This window comes from Bos indicus, chromosome 23 (genome assembly GCF_029378745.1).
Source record: "Bos indicus isolate NIAB-ARS_2022 breed Sahiwal x Tharparkar chromosome 23, NIAB-ARS_B.indTharparkar_mat_pri_1.0, whole genome shotgun sequence".
NCBI classification, from domain to species: domain Eukaryota; kingdom Metazoa; phylum Chordata; class Mammalia; order Artiodactyla; family Bovidae; genus Bos; species Bos indicus.
In genome coordinates this window covers 52,686,757-52,709,762 of record NC_091782.1, presented here as the reverse complement: position 1 = coordinate 52,709,762, position 23,006 = coordinate 52,686,757, and the positions used below count along the sequence as shown (strand labels likewise).

Below are 23,006 nucleotides of genomic sequence, written 5' to 3'. Positions count from 1 at the left end.
GTAGAGGGAGAAAGGTCTTCAAAATTAAGGAATAAACAAGTTTAGGGGGAGAAAGGTCTTCAAAGTTAAGGAAAAACCAAGTTTAGAGGGAGAAAGGCCTTCAAAGTTAAGAAAAAACCAAGTGTAGAGGGAGAAAGGTCTTCAAAGTTAAGGAAAAATCAAGTTTGGGGGGAGAAAGGTCTTCAAAGTTAAGGAAAAACCAAGTTTAGAGGGAGAAAGGCCTTCAAAGTTAAGAAAAAACCAAGTGTAGAGGGAGAAAGGTCTTCAAAGTTAAGGAAAAATCAAGTTTGGGGGGAGAAAGGTCTTCAAAGTTAAGGAAAAACCAAGTTTAGAGGGAGAAAGGTCTTCAAAGTTAAGGAAAAATCAATTTTGGTGGAGAAAGGTCTTCAAAGTTAAGGAATAAACAAGTTTAGAGGGAGAAAGGTCTTCAAAGTTAAGGCAAAACCAAGTTTAGGGGGAGAAAGTTCTTCACAGTTAAGAAAAAACCAAGTGTAGAGGGAGAAAGGTCTTCAAAATTAAGGAATAAACAAGTTTAGGGGGAGAAAGGTCTTCAAAGTTAAGGAAAAACCAAGTTTAGAGGGAGAAAGGCCTTCAAAGTTAAGAAAAAACCAAGTGTAGAGGGAGAAAGGTCTTCAAAGTTAAGGAAAAATCAAGTTTGCGGGGAGAAAGGTCTTCAAAGTTAAGGAAAAACCAAGTTTAGAGGGAGAAAGGCCTTCAAAGTTAAGGCAAAACCAAGTTTAGAGGGAGAAAGGTCTTCAAAGTTAAGGGAAAACCAAGTTTAGAGGGAGAAAGGTCTTCAAAGTTAAGGAAAAATCAATTTTGGTGGAGAAAGGTCTTCAAAGTTAAGGAATAAACAAGTTTAGAGGGAGAAAGGCCTTCAAAGTTAAGGAAAAACCAAGTTTAGAGGGAGAAAGGTCTTCAAAGTTAAGGCAAAACCAAGTTTAGGGGGAGAAAGGTCTTCAAAGTTAAGGCAAAACCAAGTTTAGAGGGAGAAAGATCTTCAAAGTTAAGGAAAAACCAAGTTTAGAGGGAGAAACGCCTTCAAAGTTCCAGAAACCTTTGCAGAACAGGGCCATGCTCAGCATTGCTCTTTGTAGGCTGCTGAGAAATGGCATCTGAGTGCCCGCGGGCTGAGCAGCAGGTATGGTCTTTTGCTAACAATACCCGGACAGGACTCACTGGGCTGAAAGTTAGGAAGCCAAGAGGGACTGACCTTGGTGGTGGTGGGAGATGGTGCTCTGACGGGTGACCCAGACCTGTTGGGGTGCGCTTGCCAGAACCAACTCTGTTTCTTCTCTAGAGCTGAAAGTCAGATCATGAAATAAAGCCTTTGAAAAATGCGGAAACCTCCTCCCTTCTGGACAGTGTTGGGAAACTTCTGAAATAGCTTCCAGAAGACCTCTTGTAAGTGTTGATTGCACTGACACTATGGTTATACTCACTGCATCCTGGGTCGGGAAGTTCAATGCCCTGTTTTTCTTTTTTTCTTTTTTTTGTCAGGATCCTTCAGATTCAACCAGATAGGGAAATATTTTTCACATACAATGCTACGTTCTTAAAAGTAATCACATAGGGAAAATTTAGTTGGAAAAGATAACATTTCAAAATCTTTTGAGTTTTAACTGATTGTTAGAAGGAGTTCATGCCCCCTATGTATCTCTTTGGGGCTTCTCTGGTGGCTCAGATGGTAAAGAATTGGCCTGAGATGGCAGATACCCAGGTTCGATCCCTAGGTCAGGAAGATCTCGTGTAGAAGGGAAAGGCTACCCACTCCGGCATTCTGGCCTGCAGAATTCTAAACATGAACCACACAGTCCATGGGTCGCAGAGTCGGACACGACTGAGTGACTTTCACTCACACTCTGGCGGGACCTCAGCTTCTGTCCTCAGCTATGACTCTGACACACAGGCGCAGCTGGGCCGGTGAATCCCGCATGCGGCTCCTGCACCCATGTCCCGTATCCTGCTCTGTTTCTACTTGTCTCCTGGACACCTTCACTTAATGCTCTGCAAGCACCATGAGTCCTCTTTGACAGGAGATGCGGGTTTGATCCCTGGGTCAGCAAGCTCCCCTGGAGCAGGAAATGAAAATCCTACGGGTGGATTTTCAGTCCATGGTGGGCGACAGTCCACAGGGTCTCAAGGAGTCCGGCACAACTGACGACTGAGCACAGCAATGCTACGTTACACCCCTGACCCTCCCCTTCCCCGGGAGGCTCTCTTTCAGTTAATCACATCCCAATGAGTACAGATACCTGAGTTACACTAGTAACTGGCACCTGCATCTCCACTCCTTTCCTGGCCCCTTGCCCCCAGTCCACCTGGTTCTCACATCCTGTGATGCCCACCCTCATCAGCTCTGGGCAGCATCCCGTCACTGCTGCACTGCCCAGGCTCAGGCCCTCCTGGCTGTGCCCTGGTCCCCAGAGCCGAGTCCTAGGGGTCCCTGGGTCCTCTCCCCCTGTACCCAGTCCATCCTAAGGGCTGGTGCTGGAGTCAGAAAGGAAACGGGAGGGAGGGAGGGGAGGATATGGATGAATGAAGGAATCACGTTACTCGTCCAGTTTCAATCTTACAATGGTTCCCAATGTTCTTGTTCAGTCCCTCAGTCGTGTCTGACTTTTTGCAACCCCGTGGACTGCAGCACACCATCTCCCGGAGCTTGCTCAAACTCATGTCCATTGAGTCAATGATGAATCCAACCATCTCATCCTCTGTCATCCCCTTCTCCTCCTGCCTGCAATCTTTCCCAGCATCAGGGTCTTTTCCAATGAGTCAGCTCTTCACATCAGGTGACTAAAGTATTAGAGCTTCAGCTTCAGCCTCAGTCCTTCCAATGAATATTCAGGATTTACTTCCTTTAGGATTGTCTGGGTTGATTGCCTTGCAGTTCAAGGGACTCTCAAGAGTCTTTTCCGACACCACAGGGCCATGACTGACAGATAAAACCCCAATTCTTCAGAAGAGCCTCCAGGTTCTTTCCAGTCCAGCCCTGCTCAATCCTTCCAGCCCGCCTGCCTCACCTTGGGCGCTCCCCGGCCCACACGCTCTGCCCGGTCCTGAGTGTACCTCCTGGGAGCGGGAGCCCTTTCCCACCAGTGAATCCGCCTGGTTGTTCCTCCTCCAGCCGCCCCTGGACCTCACCCCTCCCTCGGGCTCGGCTCCTCTGTCACCCGGGGAGCCCAGCCCAAGCCCCACTGCATCACTATCTCCATCCTTCTGACCCCATTGGGCTGGTTACCTGCCCATCAGAGCTGCCACCCACTGCACAGAGACAAAACCTCTTTCCCGTCCCTCTGAAACCACAGAAGAGGAAGAGCGTGTTTGATGAGTTTTATCCCTCGCCTCTTTGTGACCAGATACAGTCTTCCATACAATCAGCTTCCAATCCATAGAGCGTGGGGTTTCCAGCTCTGCTACCTAGTGGGGCTGCAGGGTAGGAAGATGCTGTTGCTCCCCGTGCAGGGCTGTTGCCCCGCCCTCCAGCATGGCTGGGTCAGCCCAGCCCCTCCCGCTCTGCCCACATCTCCCGTCTTCAGTTCAGCCCCGCCCCTCCAGCCCAGGTATTTGGGCCCCAGCGCCTCCATCCCTGCCCAGCCTGTTCCTACCGTGCTTGGTACGTGTGGGGTGGTGGGGCCGTGGCACCGGCCTGCCCGAGGCAGAAGGCAGTGGGCTGGGCGGGGGCTGGCACCGGGCTGGGTTTCCTTTCGGACCAGGTGGAGCGGTGGACGTCACGACGCAGTGAGTGTGGATCCTGGCCCCTGCGCTCTCTTGGGGTCCTGTGAAATGTGTATGCTTCTTACTGGCATGTGCATTGAATGGAGAAGAGCTGCCCCTTAATGGGGATCTTCCCCACCCATGGCTCGAACCTGGAGCTCCTGCACTGCAGGAGGATTCTTTACCATCTGAGCCACCAGGGAAGTCCAATTTCATTATGTATCTAAGCTAATTGAAATATCTCATCTGTACCAAGTCGTGAGACTGTTAATAAGCAGGCGGATTCTTTACCAGCTGAACCAAGGGAAGCCCAAGAATACTGAAGTGGGTAGCCTATCCCTTCTCCAGCACAGCTTTCCGACCCAGGGATCAAAGTGGGGTCTCCTACATTGCAGGCAGATTCTCTACCAACTGAGCAACTAGGGAAGTCCATGGGTCTATCTTATCTTTGTTATATCTTCGTATACCTTCCCTAAAGGTGATAATGAGCTTTCCTGATAGCTCAGTTGGTAAAGAATCTGCCTGCGATGCAAGAGACCCTGGTTTGATTCCTGGGTCGGTAAGATCCCTTGGAGAATGGATAGACTACCCACTCCAGGATTCTTGGGCCTCCTTGTGGCTCAGCTGGTAAAGAATCCGCCTGCAATGTGGGAGACCTGGGTTCAATCCCTGGGTTGGAAAGATCCCCTGGGGAAGGGAAAGGCTACCCACTCCAGTATTCTGGCCTGGAGAATTCCATGGACTGTATAGTCCATGGGGGCGAGAGAGTCGGACATGACTGAGCGACATTCACTTTCACGAATACCTTTCTTTGCACTTGACTTGAGCACAGCTGCAGAAATGCATTTCATAGACGCTGTGCTGTTCTCTGCACTTTGAAATGTATTTGAGGCTTCCCAGGTGGCTCAGTGTGAAAGAATCCACCTGCCAGTGCAGGAAACTCAGGTTTGATCTCTGGGTCCAGAAGATCCCCTGGAGGAGGCAACCCACTCCAGTATTCCTGCCTGAAGAATCCCATGGACAGAGGAGCCTGGCGGGCTGTAGCCCACGGGGTCATCAAAGAGTCGGACACGACTTAGTGACTGAACAGCAACAGCAATCCTTAATTACACTGGAAACACTGGGGCAGCACTTTATAGCGTCACTTGCACAGGGTGAGAAGAATCCCTGTCTTACTTTGTCAGTATTGGAAACGAATGGTTCTCAACCTCTTCACGTTTCTGTTTGAAAAAGGGTGTTTTGGTTTGCTCTCCACCCCTCTCTCTCCGTGTGTCTTTTTGGGGAGGGGGCGCTGCCATAATGATGAAGGCTGGACTGCAGAGTCATGACCTGGTGCTCAGCTCTCACTCTGTTCCTTGGAGCCCAGCAGAGCTAAGCTGCTTTTTAAATCAGCTATTTCTGGAGCTGGTTTTGCTCCATCCTTTTCCCTGTTTTAAGACTTCTTCCTTGATTCTGGCTGCTCTGCAGGTCAGCCATCACATAGTTTGCTAATTATGCTCATTTCGTGTTGTTTCTGATAACTTTCCTTTGCACTGTTTCCTGAGTTGAGTCTGCAGGGCCTGAACTATCAGAGCAATTCACACCAGCCCTGGGTACAGGACCCTCCCGAGTTCCTGCCTGGGGAGCACGGTGCTGCCTCTGGTGTTCTGTCTCAGTGCCCCGGGGAGTGCACGAAGCACCGTTTCCAGTCTGATTTCAGGGCCTGTATCAGCGTGGGCTGTTCACTTATCTTGCGATGGACGTATTTTCTGCCGTCAGATTACCCTGAACAAACCTCTGGGCCTCACTGCTTCATTCCTTCCTTTTCAGTTTAGCGGTTTCACAGGGAGTGGGTGTGCGCTCACCTTTAATGACCATCAGCAACTGTTGTCAGTGGATGGAAAGAACTACCAGCAGCCTCACTGTGGCCTTTGAAGACAAGTGCACTCTGCTTTTTTCTGTATTAGTGTTAAGGTATTGGATATTAAGGCCTGTCCTGCTGGCTCAGTGGAAAGCATTCTTCTGCAATGCAGGAGCCTCGGGTTCAGCCCTGGGTCGGAAAGATCCCCTAGAGAAGGAAATGGCAACCCACTCCAGTATTCTTGCTTGGAAAATCCATGGACAGGGGGGCCAGGTAGGCTGTAGTCCATGGAATCACCAAAGAGTCAGACATGACTTAGCTACTAAGCAAGAAATTGGATATTAAAGATGGAAGAGAATGTGTGTGGGGGGAGTGTTTCCTCTCCTCTACATTCTTCCTGGCTGGTCTAGAAATTAAATTGACCTAAGACAAATCAATAGCAAAAAACCAACGCCACTGAATTTTGTGTGAACCTCGAAGATATAAGACTCAAGAAGTGACAAGGCAGGCAGCTTTGTGTGTGTGTGAAGATTTGACAAAACAAGGGGTTTTTGCCTGGGGAGCAAGTTTGTGAAGAAACAGGGTTTGCTGGTTCCTTGTACAGCCTTTTCAGCCTTTTGTTTCCCTCTTTGGCCATAAAGATGTCTCTCTACCTCTGGTACAGGGACGATATTTCCATGTGGAGATTTATTTTCAGCTTTCAGGGTGAGCAGAAGAAGGGCAGAGCACGCTTTTTGCACCAGCTGTTTCTCAAGTCTCTTTACTTCAGAGCAATCAGTGTGCTGCCGTGGAGTGTTTTGGGGTGAGCTGCCCTGCACGCCATCAGGAGCACAGATTACCTGGTGCGTCCCTGTCCTCATGCAAGGAGCAGAAATCAGGGAGCTGACGCAGGGCCCGGAGCGGGGCTGCCAGCCTGCACGCCCTGCGGCTTCGCACCCTTTCCTCGGGCTCACCTGCTTGTTTCTCCCACGTCGGTATCTAGGACTGACGCTGCTTTCTGTTGAAGAACTGGGGATCTCTCAGCTGTCATCCCTTCCCACCAGGCAGAGAGGCCCTGAACCCTCACGTACCCCCGCCCCTCCCCACAGTGTCCTGTTCTGGACCAAACGCCCTCCGTGGCGGGGCTGTCGACCTCTGAGGCCGGGCCCTGGAGATGGACATGGGGGCATCCCAAGCCCTTGTCCCAAGCAGGGTGAGCAGACCCTGGGCCTGGGCACAGGGCCCTGGATTCGGGCTTTGGCACAGGTGGAGGTCCCATAGGAGGAGACATGGGCCTCAGGGGGTTTGTCTTTGAGGCTTTCATGCTTCTTTGTACGGGATTTACTTCTTTTATCTCAAGGCTGGGGTCTTTCTCTCTCTTTACATAATGTTCAACTTGTGTAACTGTGCATTTTGATTGATCATTTTGAATGATTCTTGTTATAAAATCGTACCTATAGGCCCCAAACACACCGAACAATCTAGAAATGGGAGCAAAAGCCCACAGCTCCTTCCAGACCCTCCCAGGCCGTGTCCCAGCACACTCTGTGTGTCGGCAGCGTGTCTCAGCCGTGTTCACGTGTCAGAAGCCCACGGGGGGGTCTGAGGCCCCGAGGAAACCGAGTTTTGTGCGTGTACCTGTTTGCTCGTCCAAGCAGAGCGTCAGTGCTAACAACAGTTAAGAGCGGAGTGAGACGTGGCCGACCTGTGGCCTGAATTTGCGTGACACTGATTTTAAATCCATCCTTTCAGCCTCGCCACCATGGATGCGCTGTCAGAAGCAAACGGCACCTTCGCCTTGACCCTTCTGAAAAAGCTGGGTGAGGGCAGCTCGGAAAATGTGTTTATCTCGCCCCTAAGCATCTCCTCTGCCCTGGCCATGGTCCTCATGGGAGCCAGGGGCAACACCGCAGCCCAGATGTGCCAGGTACGTTCGGGAAGCCGGTTCTGGGCGGCGGCCGATGCTCTTTCCTTGGCCCGTGAGCCGGTGTCCGTGATCCGAATCCCAAAGGCCTTGCTCAGCAGACAGGCCTCGCTCGGCAGACAGGCCTCACTCTCCTGTAGTCAGGGCGTACTGCACTTGTGCTTTTTTATCTGGTTTTTTTTTTTTTCAGACGCTTTCTCTAAACAAGAGCAGTGGGGGAGGTGAAGATGTCCACCAGGGTTTCCAGAACCTTCTCAGCGAAGTTAATAGGACGGACACACAGTACTTGCTCAGAACCGCCAACAGGCTTTTTGGAGAGAAGACTTACGATTTCCTCTCGGTAAGTCATACTCCTGATTGCCCGAAGCAGATAGAGACCGAGGACGTGTGGAGACGGGAGGCGGGCCTTGTGTTGCAGACTGGCCTTGTGGGCTGAGACCCACACGGAGGGTGGGGTGTGGGACCCCAGTCACGACCTCACGCTTCCTGGAACCGTTTGGTCATTGCCTGTAGGACCATATATATGCGTTAGTATACTGTATTGGTGTTTTTCTTTCTGGCTTACTTCACTCTGTATAATAGGCTCCAGTTTCATCCACCTCATTAGAACTGATTCATATGTATTCTTTTTAATGGCTGAGTAATACTCCATTGTGTATATGTACCACAGCTTTCTTATCCATTCGTCTGCTGATGGACATCTAGGTTGCTTCCATGTCCTGGCTATTATAAACAGCGCTGCGATGAACATTGAGGTACAGGCATCTCTTTCAATTCTGGTTTCCTCAGTGTGTATGCCCAGCAGTGGGATTGCTGGGTCGTATGGCAGTTCTATTTCCAGTTTTTTAAGGAATCTCCACACTGTTATCCATAGTGGCTGTACTAGTTTGCATTCCCACCAACAGTGTAAGAGGGTTTCCTTTTCTCCACACCCTCTCCATCATTTATTGTTTGTAGACTTTTGGATAGCAGCCATTCTGACTGGCGTGAAATGGTATCTCATTGTGTTTTGATTTGCATTTCTCTGATAATGAGTGATGTTGAGCATCTTTTCATCTGTTTGTTAGCCATCTGTATGTCTTCTTTGGAGAAATGTCTGTTTAGTTCATTGGCCCATTTTTTGATTGGGTCATTTATTTTTCTGGATTTGAGCTGCAGCAGTTGCTTGTATATTTTTGAGATTAGTTCTTTGTCCATTGCTTCATTTGCTATTATTTTCTCCCATGCTGCAGGCTGTCTTTTCACCTTGCTTAGAGTGTCCTTTGTTGTGCAGAAGCTTTTCATTTTAATTAGGTCCCATTTGTTTATTTTTGCTTTTATTTCCAAGATTCTGGGAGGTGAGTCATAGAGGATCCTGCTGTGATGTATGTCAGAGAGTGTTTTGCCTATGTTCTCCTCTAGGAGTTTTATAGTTTCTGGTCTTACGTTTAGATCTTTAATCCATTTTGAGTTTATTTTTGTGTATGGTGTTAGAAAGTGTTCTAGTTTCATTCTTTTACAAGTGGTTGACCAGTTTTCCCAGCACCACTTGTTAAAGAGATTGTCTTTTCTCCATTGTATATTCTTGCCTCCTTTGTCAAAGATAAGGTGTCCATAGGTGCATGGATTTATCTCTGGGCTTTCTATTTTGTTCCATTGATCTAGATCTCTGTCTTTGTGCCAGTACCATACTGTCTTGATGACTGTGGCTTTGTAGTAGAGCCTGGAGTCAGGCAGGTTGATTCCTCCAGTTCCATTCTTCTTTCTCAAGATTGCTTTGGCTATTTGAGCTTTTTTGTATTTCCATACAAATTGTGAAATTATTTGTTCTAGCTCTGTGAAAAATACCGTTGGTAGTTTGATAGGGATTGCATTGAACCTATAGATTGCTTTGGGTTATATACTCATTTTCACTATATTGATTCTTCCGATCCATGAACACGGTGTATTTCTCCGTCTATTAGTGTCCTCTTTAATTTCTTTCACCAGTGTTTTATAGTTTTCTATATATAGGTCTTTTGTTCTTTAGGTAGATATATTCCTAAGTATTTCATTCTTTTCATTGCAATGGTGAATGGAATTGTTTCCTTAATTTCTCTTTCTATTTTCTCATTATTCGTGTATAGGAATGCAAGGGATTTCTGTGTGTTGACTTTATATCCTGCAACTTTACTATATTCATTGATTATCTCTAGTAGTTTTCCGGTGGAGTCTTTAGGGTTTTCTATGTAGAGGATCTTGTCATCTGCAAACAGTGAGAGTTTTACTTCTTTTCCAAGTTGGATTCCTTTTATTTCTTTTTCTGTTCTGATTGCTGTGGCCAAAACTTCCAAAACTATGTTGAATAGTAGTGGTGAGAGTGGGCACCCTTGTCTTATTCCTGACTTTAGGGGAAATGCTTTCAATTTTTCACCATTGAGGATAATGTTTTCTGTGGGTTTGTCGTATATAGCTTTTATATGTTGAGGTATGTTCCTTCTATTCCTGCTTTCTGGAGGGTTTTTATCTTAAATGAATGTTGAATTTTGTCAAAGGCTTTCTCTGCATCTATTGAGATAATCATATGGCTTTTGTTTTTCAATTTGTTAATGTGGTGTATTACATTGATTAATTTGTGGATATTGAAGAATCCTTGCATCCCTGGGATAAAGCCCACTTGGTCATGATGTATGATCTTTTTAATATATTGTTGGATTCTGATTGCTAGAATTTTGTTAAGGATTTTTGCATCTATGTTCATCAGTGATATTGGCCTGTAGTTTTCTTTTTTTGTGGCATCTTTGTCAGGTTTTGGTATTAGGGTGATGGTGGCCTCATAGAATGAGTTTGGAAGTTTACCTTCCTCTGCAATTTTCTGGAAGAGTTTGAGTAGGATAAATGTTAGCTCTTCTCTAAATTTTTGGTAGAATTCAGCTGTGAAGCCATCTGGACCTGGGCTTTTGTTTGCTGGAAGATTTCTGATTACAGCTTCAATTTCCGTGCTTGTGATGGGTCTGTTAAGATTTTCTGTTTCTTCCTGGTCCAGTTTTGGAAAGTTGTACTTTTCTAAGAATTTGTCCATTTCTTCCAAGTTTCCATTTTATTGGCATTAATTGCTGATAGTAGTGTCTTATGATCCTTTGTATTTCTGTGTTGTCTGTTGTGATCTCTCCATTTTCATTTCTAATTTTATTGATTTGATTTTTCTCCCTTTGTTTCTTGATGAGTCTGGCTAATGGTTTGTCAATTTTATTTATCCTTTCAAAGAACCACCTTTTGGCTTTGTTGATTTTTGCTATGGCCTCTTTTGTTTCTTTTGCATTTATTTCTGCCTTAATTTTTAAGATGTCTTTCTTTCTACTAACCCTGGGGTTCTTCATTTCTTCCTTTTCTAGTTGCTTTAGGTGTAGAGTTAGGTCATTTATTTGACTTTTTTCTTGTTTCTTGAGGTATGCCTGTATTGCTATGAACCTTCCCCTTAGCACTGCTTTTACAGTGTCCGAGAGGTTTTGGGTTGTTGTGTTTTCATTTTCATTCGTTTCTACACGTATTTTGATTTCTTTTTTTATATCTTCTGTGATTTGTTGGTTATTCAGCAGCGTGTTGTTCAGCCTCCATATGTTGGAATTTTTAATAGTTTTTCTCCTGTAATTGAGATCTAATCTTACTGCATTGTGGTCAGAAAAGATGCTTGGAATGATTTCAATTTTTTTTAAATTTACCAAGGCTAGATTTATGGCCCAGGATGTGATCTATCCTGGAGAAGGTTCCATGTGTGCTTGAGAAAAAGGTGAAATTCATTGTTTTGGGGTGAAATGTCCTATAGATATCAATTAGGTCTAACTGGTCTATTGTATCATTTAACGTTTGTGTTTCTTTGTTAATTTTCTGTTTAGTTGATCTATCAATAAGTATGAATGGGGTATTAAAGTCTCCCACTATTATTGTGTTATTGTTAATTTCCCCTTTGATACTTGTTAGCATTTGTCTTACATATTGCTGTGCTCCTATGTTGGATGCATATATATTTATAATTGTTATATCTTCTTCTTGGATTGATCCTTTGATCATTATGTAGTGTCCTTCTTTGTCTCTTTTCACAGCCTTTGTTTTAAAGTCTATTTTATCTGATATAAGTATTGCTACTCCTGTTTTTTTTTTTTTTGGTCTCTATTTGCATGGAATATCTTTTTCCAGCCCTTCACTTTCAGTCTGTATGTGTCCTTGTTTTGAGGTGGGTCTCTTGTAGACAACATATATAGGGGTCTTATCTTTGTATCCATTCAGCCAGTCTTTGTCTTTTGGTTGGGGCATTCAACCCATTTACATTTAAGGTAATTATTGATAAGTATGACCCCATTGCCATTTATTTTATTGTTTTGGGTTTGAGTTTATATACCCTTTCTGTGTTTCCTGTCTAGAGAAGATCCTTTAGCATTTGTTGGAGAGCTGGTATGGTAGTGCTGAATTCTCTCAGCTTTTGCTTGTCTATAAAGCTTTTGACTTCTCCTTCATATTTGAATAAGATCCTTGCTGGGTACAGTAATCTGGACTGTAGGCTATTTTCTTTCATCACTTTAAGTATGTCTTGCCATTCCCTTATGGCCTGAAGAGTTTCTATTGAAAGATCAGCTGTTATCCTTATGGAAATCCCCTTGTGTGTTATTTGTTGTTTTTCCCTTGCTGCTTTTAATAGTGTTCTTTGTGTTTGATCTTTGTTAATTTGATTAATATGTGTCTTGGGGTGTTTTGCCTTGGGTTTATCCTGTTTGGGACTCTCTGGGTTTCTTGCACTTGAGTGATTATTTCCTTCCCCATTTTAGGGAGGTTTTTAACTATTATCTCCTTAAGTATTTTCTCATGGTCTTTCATTTTGTCTTCTTCTTCTGGGACTCCTATGATTTGAATGTTGGGGTGTTTAACATTATCCCAGAGGTCTCTGAGGTTGTCCTCATTTCTTTTAATTCGTTTTTCTTTTTTCCTCTCTGTTTCACTTATTTCTATCATTCTATCTTCTACCTCACTTATCCTATCTTATGCCTCTGTTACTCTACTGTTGGTTCCCTCCAGAGCGTTTTTGAGCTCATGTATTGCATTATTCATTATATATTGACTATTTTTTATTTCTTCTAGATCCTTGTTAAACGTTTCTTGCATCTTCTCAATCCTTGTCTCCAGGCTATTTATCTGTAACTCCATTTTGTTTTCAAGATTTTGGATCATTTTCACTATCATTATTTGTAATTCTTTACCAGGTAAATTCCCTATCTCTTCCTCTTTTGTTTGGTTTGGTGGGCATTTATCCTGTTACTTTACCTGCTGGGTATTTCTCTGCCTCTTCATTTTGTTTATATTGCTGTGTTTGGGGTGGCCTTTCCATATTCTGGCAGTTTGTGGAGTTCTCTTTATTGTGGAGTTTCCTCACTGTGGGTGGAGTTGGACGGGTGGCTTGTCAAGGTTTCCTGGTTAGGGAAGCTTGTGTCGGTGTTCTGGTGGGTGGAGCTGGATTTCTTCTCTCTGGAGTGCAATGAAGTGTCCAGTAATGAGTTATGAGATGTCACTGGGTTTGGAGTGACTTTGGGCAGCCTGTATATTGAAGCTCAGGGCTATGTTCCTGTGTTGCTGGAGAATTTGCGTGGTAAGTCTTGCTCTGGAACTTGTTGGCCCTTGGCGGGTGCTTGGTTTCAGTGTAGTTACGGTAGCGTTTGATGAGGTCCTATTAATTAATGTTCCCTGGAGTCAGGAGTTCTCTGGTGTGCTCAGGATTTGGACTTAAGCCTCCTGCCTCTGATTTTCAGTCTTATTCTTACAGTAGCCTCAAGACTTCTCCATCCATACAGCACCGATGATAAAACATCTAGGTTAATGATGAAAAGTTTCTCCATGGTGAGGGACACCCAGAGAGGTTCACAGAGTTACATGGAGAAGAGAAGAGGGTGGAGGGAGATAGAGGTGAGCAGGAGAAGAAGAGGGGGAATCAAAAGGGGAGAGACCAAGCTAGCTGGTAATCACATCCCTGTGTGCTCTCCACAGTCTGGACTGCTCAGAGATGTTCATGGAGTTATACAGAGAATGGAAGAGGGAGGAAGGAGACAGAGGTGGCCAGTAGGAGAAGGGGAATCAAAAGAGGTGAGAGCAAGCTAGCCAGTAATCACATCCCTACGTGCTCTCCACAGTCTGGATCCCTCAGAGATGTTCACAGATTTACACAGAGAAGAGAAGAGGGAGGAAGGAGACAGTCGTGGCCAGGAGGATAAATGGGGGAATCAAAAGGAGAGAGACAGATCCAGCCAGTAATCGGTTCCCTAAATGTTCTCCACCATCCGGAACACACAGAGAGATTCACAGAGTTGGGTAGAGAAGAGAAAGGGGAGGGAGGAGATAGAGGCGACCTGGTGGAGAAAAAGGAGCATCCAAAGGGAGAGAGCAGTCAAGCCAGTAATCTTGCTCCCAGGTAAAAATGGGTATTGAAGATTGGGTTCTTAAAGGTACAAAATTGATAACAAATACCAAAAAGCAAAGATTAAAATCAAGAGTAGAGGTTGGATTCTCAAAAATACAATATTAAAGGACAAAAAAGTCACAAAAATTATAAAATAGATATATATGAAGTTTCCTTTAAAAAATATGGCCTTTTTTGTTGCAAAGTAATAGTAGGTTATAAAAATGAAAATTAAAGGAGTAATAGAGGACTTAAAAACAAATTTTTTTTTTAATTTAAAGGATGATAATAGTAAAAATATATCTAGGACTTTCTCTGGTGTTGTTGTGGACGTGTGGGGTCAGTTCATTTTCAGATAGTTCCTTGATCCGGCTTATATTTCTCAAGATCTATAGGCCCCTTCCTATGTAGTCAGTGCTAACTACAGGGTTTTAATCTATTGCAGCTGTCACTTCCAAGGCGGTTCCCTCTGTTTTAGCTTCTTCTATTTGCTGGTCCCTTCAGTGTCTAATTTCTGCCCTGACACAAGGGGACGGTAGTGGACACTTTTTTAGGTTCACTGGTTCAGTCGTGCTGTGGGGAGGGAGGGACGCTGAAATCAAATATCACTGGCGTGTGTGGGGAGTGCTCGCCGTGTCTCGGCCACACTGGGTTTGCCACCGCTCACGGCATGTGTGCTTTCCCTGTCTATGCTGCTTAGGCTCTAGGTTGCTCTGCCGGGAACTGTCTGAGGCTGGCCCTGGGCTGCATGCACCTCCCAGGTCTAAGCCGCTCAGATTTGGGTACTTGGATACTCTTCAAAGGCACAGACTTGGTTGGGCCTGTGTTTTGTGCCCTTCCCAGGTCCAAGCAGCTCAGGTGACCAGGTGCTTGGCGAGCAGTCGCCCCCAGTTGAAGGCTGCGACTTATGGCCTCCCCCATCCCTGCTGCTCCGTTTTCTGGGTGTACAGTAGGTGTGCCTTCTCAGGTGTGCCATGTGTCTCTTCTGGGGAGCTGATCTCTGGCTGCGACCCTCCCAGCAGATGTCGACCGTCCAGAATCCCAAGAAGTCTTGGTTAGCGACGAGGCCTGCTTGCATTTTGGTAGATGATGCCTCTCTGGGGCCATGATTGCCCCCGTCTGGGTCTGTCTGCCCTCACCTGCCTGTCTCCACGGGGGATGGGCTGGTCCGCAGCCGGCTAGCTCTAGTCACTCCTTTGTTCCTGTGAGCGGGCCTGGCGGTGTCTTAGGTGAGAGCTTTTCGCGGGGTAGCTATCCCACAGTCTGGTTTGCTATCTCAAGCTAGTTCCCTCAGATTGTCCTCGGGGCATTCAGGCCTGGTCCTTACTCTAATCAATGCAGCCCGCACCTCCCTGCCCAGCCCCCACTTGCTAGTGGCGATGCAGGCATCTGCGCTGCTCCTCCATTGGCACGTAATCTGTGAGTTTTAATTATTTATTTATTCTTCCTCCCAGTTATGTTGCCCTCTGAAGTTCCAAAGCTTGCCACAGACTCTCCAGTGAGAGTGTTTGCTGGTGTTTGGAAACTTCTCTTTTAAGACTCCCTTCCTGGGATGGATCTCCGTACCTACCTCATTTGTCTCTCTTTTTATCTTTTGTATTTTTTTCCGACCTCCTTTCAAAGACAATGGGTTACTCTTCTGGGTGCCTGATGTCCTCTGCCAGCATTCAGAAGTTGTTGTATGGAATTTACTCAGTGTTCATTGTTCTTCTGTTTTGTGTTGTTTTTAATATAAATTTATTTATTTTAATTGGAGGCTAATTACTTTACAATATTGTATTGGTTTTTCCATACATCAACATGAATCCGCCATGGGTGTTCACACGTTCCCCATCCTGAATCCCCAACCCACCTCCCTCCCCATACCATCCCTTTGGGTCATCCCAGTGCACCAGCCCGAAGCTTCCTGTATCCTACATCAAACCTGCACTGGCGATTCCTTTCATATATGATATTATACATGTTTCAATGCCATTCTGCCAAATCATCCCACCCTCACCCTCTCCCACAGAGTCCAAAAGTCTGTTCTATAGATCTGTGTCTCTTTTGCTGTCTCACATACAGGGTTATCAGTACCATCTTTCTAACTTCCATATATATGCGTTAGTATACTGTATTGGTGTTTTTCTTTCTGGCTTACTTCACTCTGTATAATAGGCTCCAGTTTCATCCACCTCATTAGAACTGATTCAAATGTATTCTTTTTAATGGCTGAGTAATACTCCATTGTGTATATGTACCACTGCTTTCTTATCCATTCGTCTGCTGATGGACATCTAGGTTGCTTCCATGTCCTGGCTATTATAAACAGTGCTGCGATGAACACTGGGGTACAGGCATCTCTTTCAATTCTGGTTTCCTCAGTGTGTATGCCCAGCAGTGGGATTGCTGGATCATAAGGCAGTTCTATTTCCAGTTTTTTAAGGAATCTCCACACTGTTATCCATAGTGGCTGTACTAGTTTGCATTCCCACCAACAGTGTAAGAGGGTTTCCTTTTCTCCACACCCTCTCCATCATTTATTGCTTGTAGACATTTGGATAGCAGTCATTCTGACTGGCATGAAATGGTATCTCATTGTGTTTTGATTTGCATTTCTCTGATAATGAGTGATGTTGAGCATCTTTTCATGTGTTTGTTAGCCATCTGTATGTCTTCTTTGGAGAAATGTCTGTTTAGTTCATTGGCCCATTTTTTGATTGGGTCATTTATTTTTCTGGAATTGAGCTGTAGGAGTTGCTTGTATATTTTTGAGATTAGTTCTTTGTCCATCGCTTCATTTGCTATTATTTTCTCCCATTCTGTAGGCTGTCTTTTCACCTTGCTTAGAGTGTCCTTTGTTGTGCAGAAGCTTTTCATTTTAATTAGGTCCCATTTGTTTATTTTTGCTTTTATTTCCAAGATTCTGGGAGGTGGGTCAGAGAGGATCCTGCTGTGATTTATGTCGGAGAGTGTTTTGCCTATGTTCTCCTCTAGGAGTTTTATAGTTTCTGGTCTTACGTTTAGATCTTTAATCCATTTTGAGTTTATTTTTGTGTATGGTGTTAGAAAGTGTTCTAGTTTCATTCTTTTACAAGTGGTTGACCAGTTTTCCCAGCACCACTTGTTAAAGAGATTGTCTTTTCTCCATTGTATATTCTTGCCTCCTTTGTCAAAGATAAGGTGTCCATAGGTGCATGGATTTATCTCTGGGCTTTCTATTTTGTGGCATTGATCTAGATCTCTGTCTTTGTGCCAGTACCATACTGTCTTGATGACTGTGGCTTTGTAGTAGAGCCTGAAGTCAGGCAGGTTGATTCCTCCAGTTCCATTCTTCTTTCTCAAGATTGCTTTGGCTATTTGAGCTTTTTTGTGTTTCCATACAAATTGTGAAATTATTTGTTCTAGCTCTGTGAAGAATACCGTTGGTAGTTTGATAGGGATTGCATTGAACCTATAGATTGCTTTGGGTAAAATATGGAATGCTTCATGAATTTGCATGTCATCCCTGCGCAGGGGCCATGCTAATCTTCTCTGTATCGTTCCATTTTACTGTATGTGCTGCCGAAGTGAGCACTCATTGTTTTTTTGATGAATTTGTGGGGGAGAAAGTCGTCTCCCCATCCTATTCCTCTGCCTTCTTAGGAAGCCCCAAGAAAAGCATTGATATTTAGAACGTTATTTTGATATGGAATATAAAATCAAAAGATGAGAAATATTTGTCAGTTATTTCATACTGATCAAGTATTCCCAGAATCCAATACCAATCGCAATGTATGATTAGATATTGCTTTAGTTTGCTTTTTGACTGGTCATTACTTACTAAATAGTATTTTAAGAAGCAGGCACTTGTTTTCAGATGTGTTTAAAAGCTGTTGAAATCACCAAGGGCATGATGAGGCATCGACTTGTAGGTGACCACTTTGGTTCCAGACCATTTTCTTAGACTGGGAGACGGACATCTTTTTCAAAAGCCCCGATTAAGAAGTGGAGCAGTAGGTTGGCAGAGCCTGAATGATGTGAGGATTCTATGAAAGGAGGCACCCGGACCACGACATGCAGGGTCCACGGTGTTCGGAGAACTCAGCCACGTGACATCGGCAGAGCCAATTCTCCTGGTCCTCAGAGCACCTCTGAGACGTAGCTACTGCTGCGTCCTTGCTTCCAGGGGGCGAGGAAGCCAGAGAGACGCTGCACCTTTCCAGGGTCACACGGCAGTGACGCCCGGAACGTGTGCTGGCGGCAGTGTTGCCGCATCGCCTCTCTTGAATGGCTGTGTTGTTGTTGTTTAGTCGCTGAGTCGTGTCTGACTCCTTGCGATCCCATGGACTGTAGCCCTCCAGGCTCCTCTGTGCGTGGGATTGTCCAGGCAAGAATACTGGAGTGCGTTCCCATTTCCTTCTCCAGGGGATCTTCCGCACGAGATCAAACCCTTGTCTCCAACGTTTGCAGGCGAATTCTTTACCACTGTGCCACCTGGGAAGCCTGTGATTTTACTCAGTTATTTATTCAGTGTAGCTGAAAACTGAGAAACCAGATTGAAGGTTAATTCTGCACATTCGTTTGTACATTACACAAGTAACCGTCAAATGATCGGTGTTGAGGTCGGCACGGTGAAGAAGTAAGCTCTTGGCGTTGTCTGTTTCTGTAGCCATGTGATTCTGTCATTCCATCTCTCCTAGTCTTTCAAAGATTCCTGCCGCATATTCTACCAAGCAGAGATGGAAGAGCTGGACTTTCTCAGCGCTACGGAGGAGTCCAGGAAGCACATAAATACCTGGGTAGCCGAAAAGACAGAAGGTGAGGACGTGTCACTACTTCTGTTCACACAGTATTTGAATAAGTCTTATTTTCCACAAGTTCCTTCCCAAGACCATCAAATGTAAACAGAAATGGCTTTTTTCTCTAAAGAACTGGAAACTTTCAAATCCACTTCTGAAATTTAATCAGTAATCAATTTCTCTAGCTTCCCCCCTCCTCATCAATATTTGGTGCACCTCTTCCGGAGCAATCACACTTTGACTTTTGGCTGTTGCAGTTAATGTTCATATAGTCTGCCTTTTCACAAAGGGCGGAAGGAAGACGCTGGATCGGGCTCCACCTCCCTGCCTGTGCAGCAGAGCGCATGCTCTGCGGGTCGCTGAGCATCACTGCAGGACACTCGGTCAAGCCCTCGTCCACCTGCGCTTCTTCGTTTTCGTGCTCTGCACGCTGGCTTCGGCCTCTCCCCTTCAGGACAGTCCCCTCACGTTGTACACCAAACATTCCTTTTTCTGTCACTGTGAATTATCCTGCCCTATTATTTGTTCATTGTATGTGTTTTATGCAACTCATGGTATTTTACTGAGTGGAGACTTTAAGGTTTTTGTCGCTGATTTAGCTTTAGGGGCCAGGCTCCCTGCATGGGTTTCCCTGGTGGCTCGGATGGTAAAGATACACCTGCCAATTCAGGAGAGGCGGGTTGGATCCCTGTGTCAAAAGATCCCCTGGAGAAGGAAATGGAAACCTGCTCCAGTATTCTTGCCTAGGGAATCCCATGGACGCAGGAGCCTGGTGGGCTACAGTCCATGGGGTCACAAATAGTGGGACCCAACTTAACGAGTAAACAGACAACTCCCTGTACGTGGTTGTATGGGGGACTCCTCCAGGGGACGGACCAGTAAGTACTGTGCCCAGCACCTGCACCAGGAAACCCTGTTAGCTAACTGGTGTCTTTAAATCTTCTTTGCAGGTAAAATTAGAGACTTGCTCCCTGCAAATTCAGTTAACCCCATGACACGTCTCGTTCTCGTGAATGCCATCTACTTCAAAGGGAACTGGGACACACAGTTTAACAAAGAGCACACCAAGGAAAGGCCTTTCAGAGTCAGCAAGGTGAACAAGAATGTGTCATAATAAGGGAGGAGGTTCTTGGAAACGGTCCCTGGGGACCCCTTGGTTTACGGAGCCTGCCAGGAGGCTGACCTCAAGGAACGTGTGCCTCTCGTGGCCTTGGCAGCCCAGGTGTGGATCTGGGCAAACCCTGGCTTCCTCTCCCCCTGCTCCTCCTCTGCTGTATCATCAGGGGAGGTCTGTGCGGCCGGTGTTCCATCTTGTATCACACATCCCACGGGGCAGCTCGCAGGTCTCTGGGCCTCCTAGAACCCCTGAGATCCAGTTCAAACTTCAGACTGTGGCTGTGACGCTCCATGGGCCTGGTTCCTACCGTCTGTCCCCCTCCCGTCAGGAGCTACCTACACAGACGCCTTTCTCTGCAGGGCTGTCCAGAAACCTTCCTAGCGGTCTCCGCAGCCCGGGTTCCTGGTTCCTGTGTCCCTCCTCTGAGCTCTCACAGAGCCTGTGGCCTCTCACAGTGGCTCTGATCCCCCAGAGCCCTGCGGGCCCGTGTGCAGGACCAGGGAGGTTACTTGGAAGTTTTCCTGAGGACCATGGCTGGGCTGAGAGTGGTGGGGGTAGGAAGCACAAGTCAGATTGTTTTGTTTTGTTTTTTAATAATTGTATCTATTTATTTGGCTGTGCAGGGTCTTGTTGCCGCAGAGCCTTTCTTGCAGCTGCCGTGGCAGAGACCCTCTTGGCTCGGTGCTCGGGCTTCTCCTGCCGGTGCTTCTGTTGGTGCAGAGCTCAGGCTCCAGGCCCGTGACTTCAGGAGCTGCGGCTCCCGGGCTCTCAGCCCAGGCTCAGTAGTTGTGGCCCGTGGGCTTAGAAGCCCCTGGGCTGTGGGGTGTTCCCAGACCAGGGATGGAGCCTGTGTCTCCTGCATTGGAAGGCAGATTATTTACCCCTGAGCCACCAGGGCAGCCCTGTTGTCTTTAAAAGTAGAGCCAACATGGTTGTTCATGGGTCAGCTATCAGGTGAGAAGGACAGGGGCCCAAGATACTCTAGGGTCTGCCTGGGGGATGAGTGGTGTCGCCATGAGCAGAGATGGGAAAGTATAGATGGAACAGGTAGAGGGGAACACAAGACGCCAGTGTGGGAGCCAACCTGGAGGCTCCTTTGCATCCAGATGCAGATGTCAGGTGGGCAGGTGCCGGGGAAGAGGTCCTGCTGGGTAAGTCTGTGTGGAGCCCTCCTGGGTCAGCAGGAGAACAGCAGCCTGAGGCCTGAGTGCTGGGAACCAGGGGTGGGAGCTGGAGCCGTGCAGACGAGCTGACGACACGGAGCTGGGGTGGGTCTGGAAGACAGGACAGAATGTGTGGGCTCAGGTGGACGGCTCTGATGACTCGTCCAGTGTGTCCACAGGTCTTGTTTCAACTTAACATTTATCTATTCCTTTTATAGAACATGGAGAAACCTGTGCAAATGATGTTCAAGAAGTCCACCTTTAAATCAACCTACATTGGAGAAATAAGCACCCAGATTCTGGTGCTTCCCTACGTAGGCAAAGAACTGAACATGGTCATCCTGCTGCCCAGTGAGAGCACAGACTTGAACACGGTAACCAGCCAGCCGTGGCCCCGTGGGGTCTCATCAGGATCCCTGCTGGGCACTGGGCTCTGGGAACTCGTGTGCAGCCGGCAGGCTGCCCCGGGCCCGCAAGGCACAGTGTGCGGGTCACAGTGGAAGGTGCCCGGGGTAGCGCTGCTGCAGACCCTGAGATCTACCTTCTCCTCCAGGTGGAGAAGGCCCTGACCTATGAGAAATTCGTCACTTGGACGAAGCTGGATGTGATGGACGAGGACGAGGTGGAGGTGTTCCTGCCCCGCTTCACGCTGGAGGAGAGTTACGACATGGAGTGCGTCCTCCGAGACCTGGGCGTGACCGACGCCTTCGAGGCGGCCCAGGCTGACTTCAGCGGGATGTCGTGCCAGCAAGACTTGCACCTGTCCAAGATCGTGCACAAGTCCTTCGTGGAGGTCACTGAGGAGGGCACAGAGGCCGCAGCCGCCACAGTGGCCAGGATCACCCCGAGAATCCTGAGGATCGTGCCCCGGTTCTGTGCCGACCACCCCTTCCTCTTCTTCATCCAGCACAGCAGTACCGGGGCCATCCTGTTCTGCGGCCGCTTCTGCTCGCCGTGACGAGGTGGGGGGGCCCCCGGTGCCCCTCACCGCTCTCCCTGATCTCTGCGAAGAGCTGGAACCCCGGTGACCTTGGCGAAGGTCCACAAATAAAGGGCTGATTGAGACAGCCTGTGAGTGTGTCTGTGTTGTGTGTTTGTGTGTGTGTGTGTGTGTGCGCGTGTGCCCGTGTGTGCCTGTGTGTCTGTGTGTGTGTCTGTGTGTGTCTGTGTGTGTGACTTGTGTGTGTGTGTACGTCTGTGTGTCTGTGTCTGTGTATGTATGTGTCTGTATGTGTGTGTGTGGGCGCCCCTGTGTGTGTCTGTGTGTGTCTGTGTGCGTGTGCGTGTGCCCATGTGTTCTCGTGTCCCGTGCCTTCTCAGAACTGCAGATGCCATCGGAGGTGGGTGGTTGGTGGTCATGCCGGTGGGGAGCACTGGCTGCCTGCTCTCTGGGTCCTCCCTCCGCCCACCCCGTCCAGGCCTTCGGGGAGAGCGCTGTCTGCTCCAGGCCTGGAAGGATGAGCGGGGCTTCCCTTTCTCCTCTGCTCAGTGGCCCTGCTCCTGAGACCAGAGCGAAGCAGAGGCTATGGCAGCCGAGGGGAGACCAAATGTGAGCCCTCCATAAAGCAGCAGAAGAGGGGAGGGCCATGAACCCAGACCGGGAGATGTCCATCAATGAGCCACTGTGTCTGCACTGGAGGATCTGTGGTCAGAGGCGTGTTCAAGCGCTTGACCGTGCACACTGCCTGAGCATGTTCAGTTGCCCCCGGGGTCAGAGATGAGCAGACAGGTCCTGTTCACGAGATGGGGGCGGTTCTGACCACGTCATGGATGTACACCGGGTGACTTTCCATCCTGCTGCTGGTACTGGAGATAAAGAGGCAGCTAAGGTTTCAACCAGTTCATTCTAAAGGAGATCAGACCTAAATATTCATTTGAAGGACTGATGGTGAAGCTGAAGCTCCAATACTTTGGCCACCTGATGCGAAGAACTGATTCATTTGAAAAGACCCTGATGCTGGGAAAGATTGAAGTCGGGAGGAGAAGGGGACAACAGAGGATCAGATGGTTGGATGGCATCACCGATTCAATGGACTTGGGTTTGGATGAACTCCGGGAGTGTGTGAAGGACAGGGAGGCATGGCGGGCTGGAGTCCATGGGGTCAC

The 23,006-nt window shown here is 47.1% G+C and overlaps 1 protein-coding gene, 1 long non-coding RNA gene and 1 other non-coding gene across 3 annotated transcripts; 1 reads left to right on the top strand and 2 right to left on the bottom strand.

The window, feature by feature from the left end:
• The first annotated feature begins 7,191 nt into the window (after positions 1-7,191).
• Positions 7,192-21,858, top strand: LOC109577406 (serpin B6-like). The gene is made up of 6 exons (XM_070778484.1): positions 7,192-7,463; positions 7,651-7,800; positions 18,522-18,639; positions 19,571-19,713; positions 21,119-21,274; positions 21,454-21,858. Exons 1-6 carry the CDS (start codon positions 7,299-7,301, stop codon positions 21,856-21,858), a joined length of 1,137 nt encoding a protein of 378 aa, XP_070634585.1. The 5' UTR covers positions 7,192-7,298.
• LOC139179188 (U6 spliceosomal RNA) lies at positions 17,311-17,416 on the bottom strand. Its single transcript, XR_011563611.1, has one exon. It is a non-coding gene; the product is annotated as a U6 spliceosomal RNA (small nuclear RNA).
• LOC139179130 (uncharacterized) lies at positions 20,311-21,170 on the bottom strand. The gene is made up of 2 exons (XR_011563553.1): positions 20,822-21,170; positions 20,311-20,593 (listed from the first exon to the last, which is right to left on the bottom strand). It is a non-coding gene; the product is annotated as an uncharacterized lncRNA (long non-coding RNA).
• Positions 21,859-23,006: the final 1,148 nt, after the last annotated feature.

Bases quoted from the DNA above. Each gene is read 5' to 3' on its own strand.
- LOC109577406 (XM_070778484.1), top strand. From the start codon at position 7,299: ATGGATGCGCTGTCAGAAGCAAACGGCACCTTCGCCTTGACCCTTCTG. The intron at 7,801-18,521 runs GTAAGTCATACT...CATCTCTCCTAG, and splicing joins AGACTTACGATTTCCTCTCG to TCTTTCAAAGATTCCTGCCG. The intron at 21,275-21,453 runs GTAACCAGCCAG...CTTCTCCTCCAG, and splicing joins AGAGCACAGACTTGAACACG to GTGGAGAAGGCCCTGACCTA.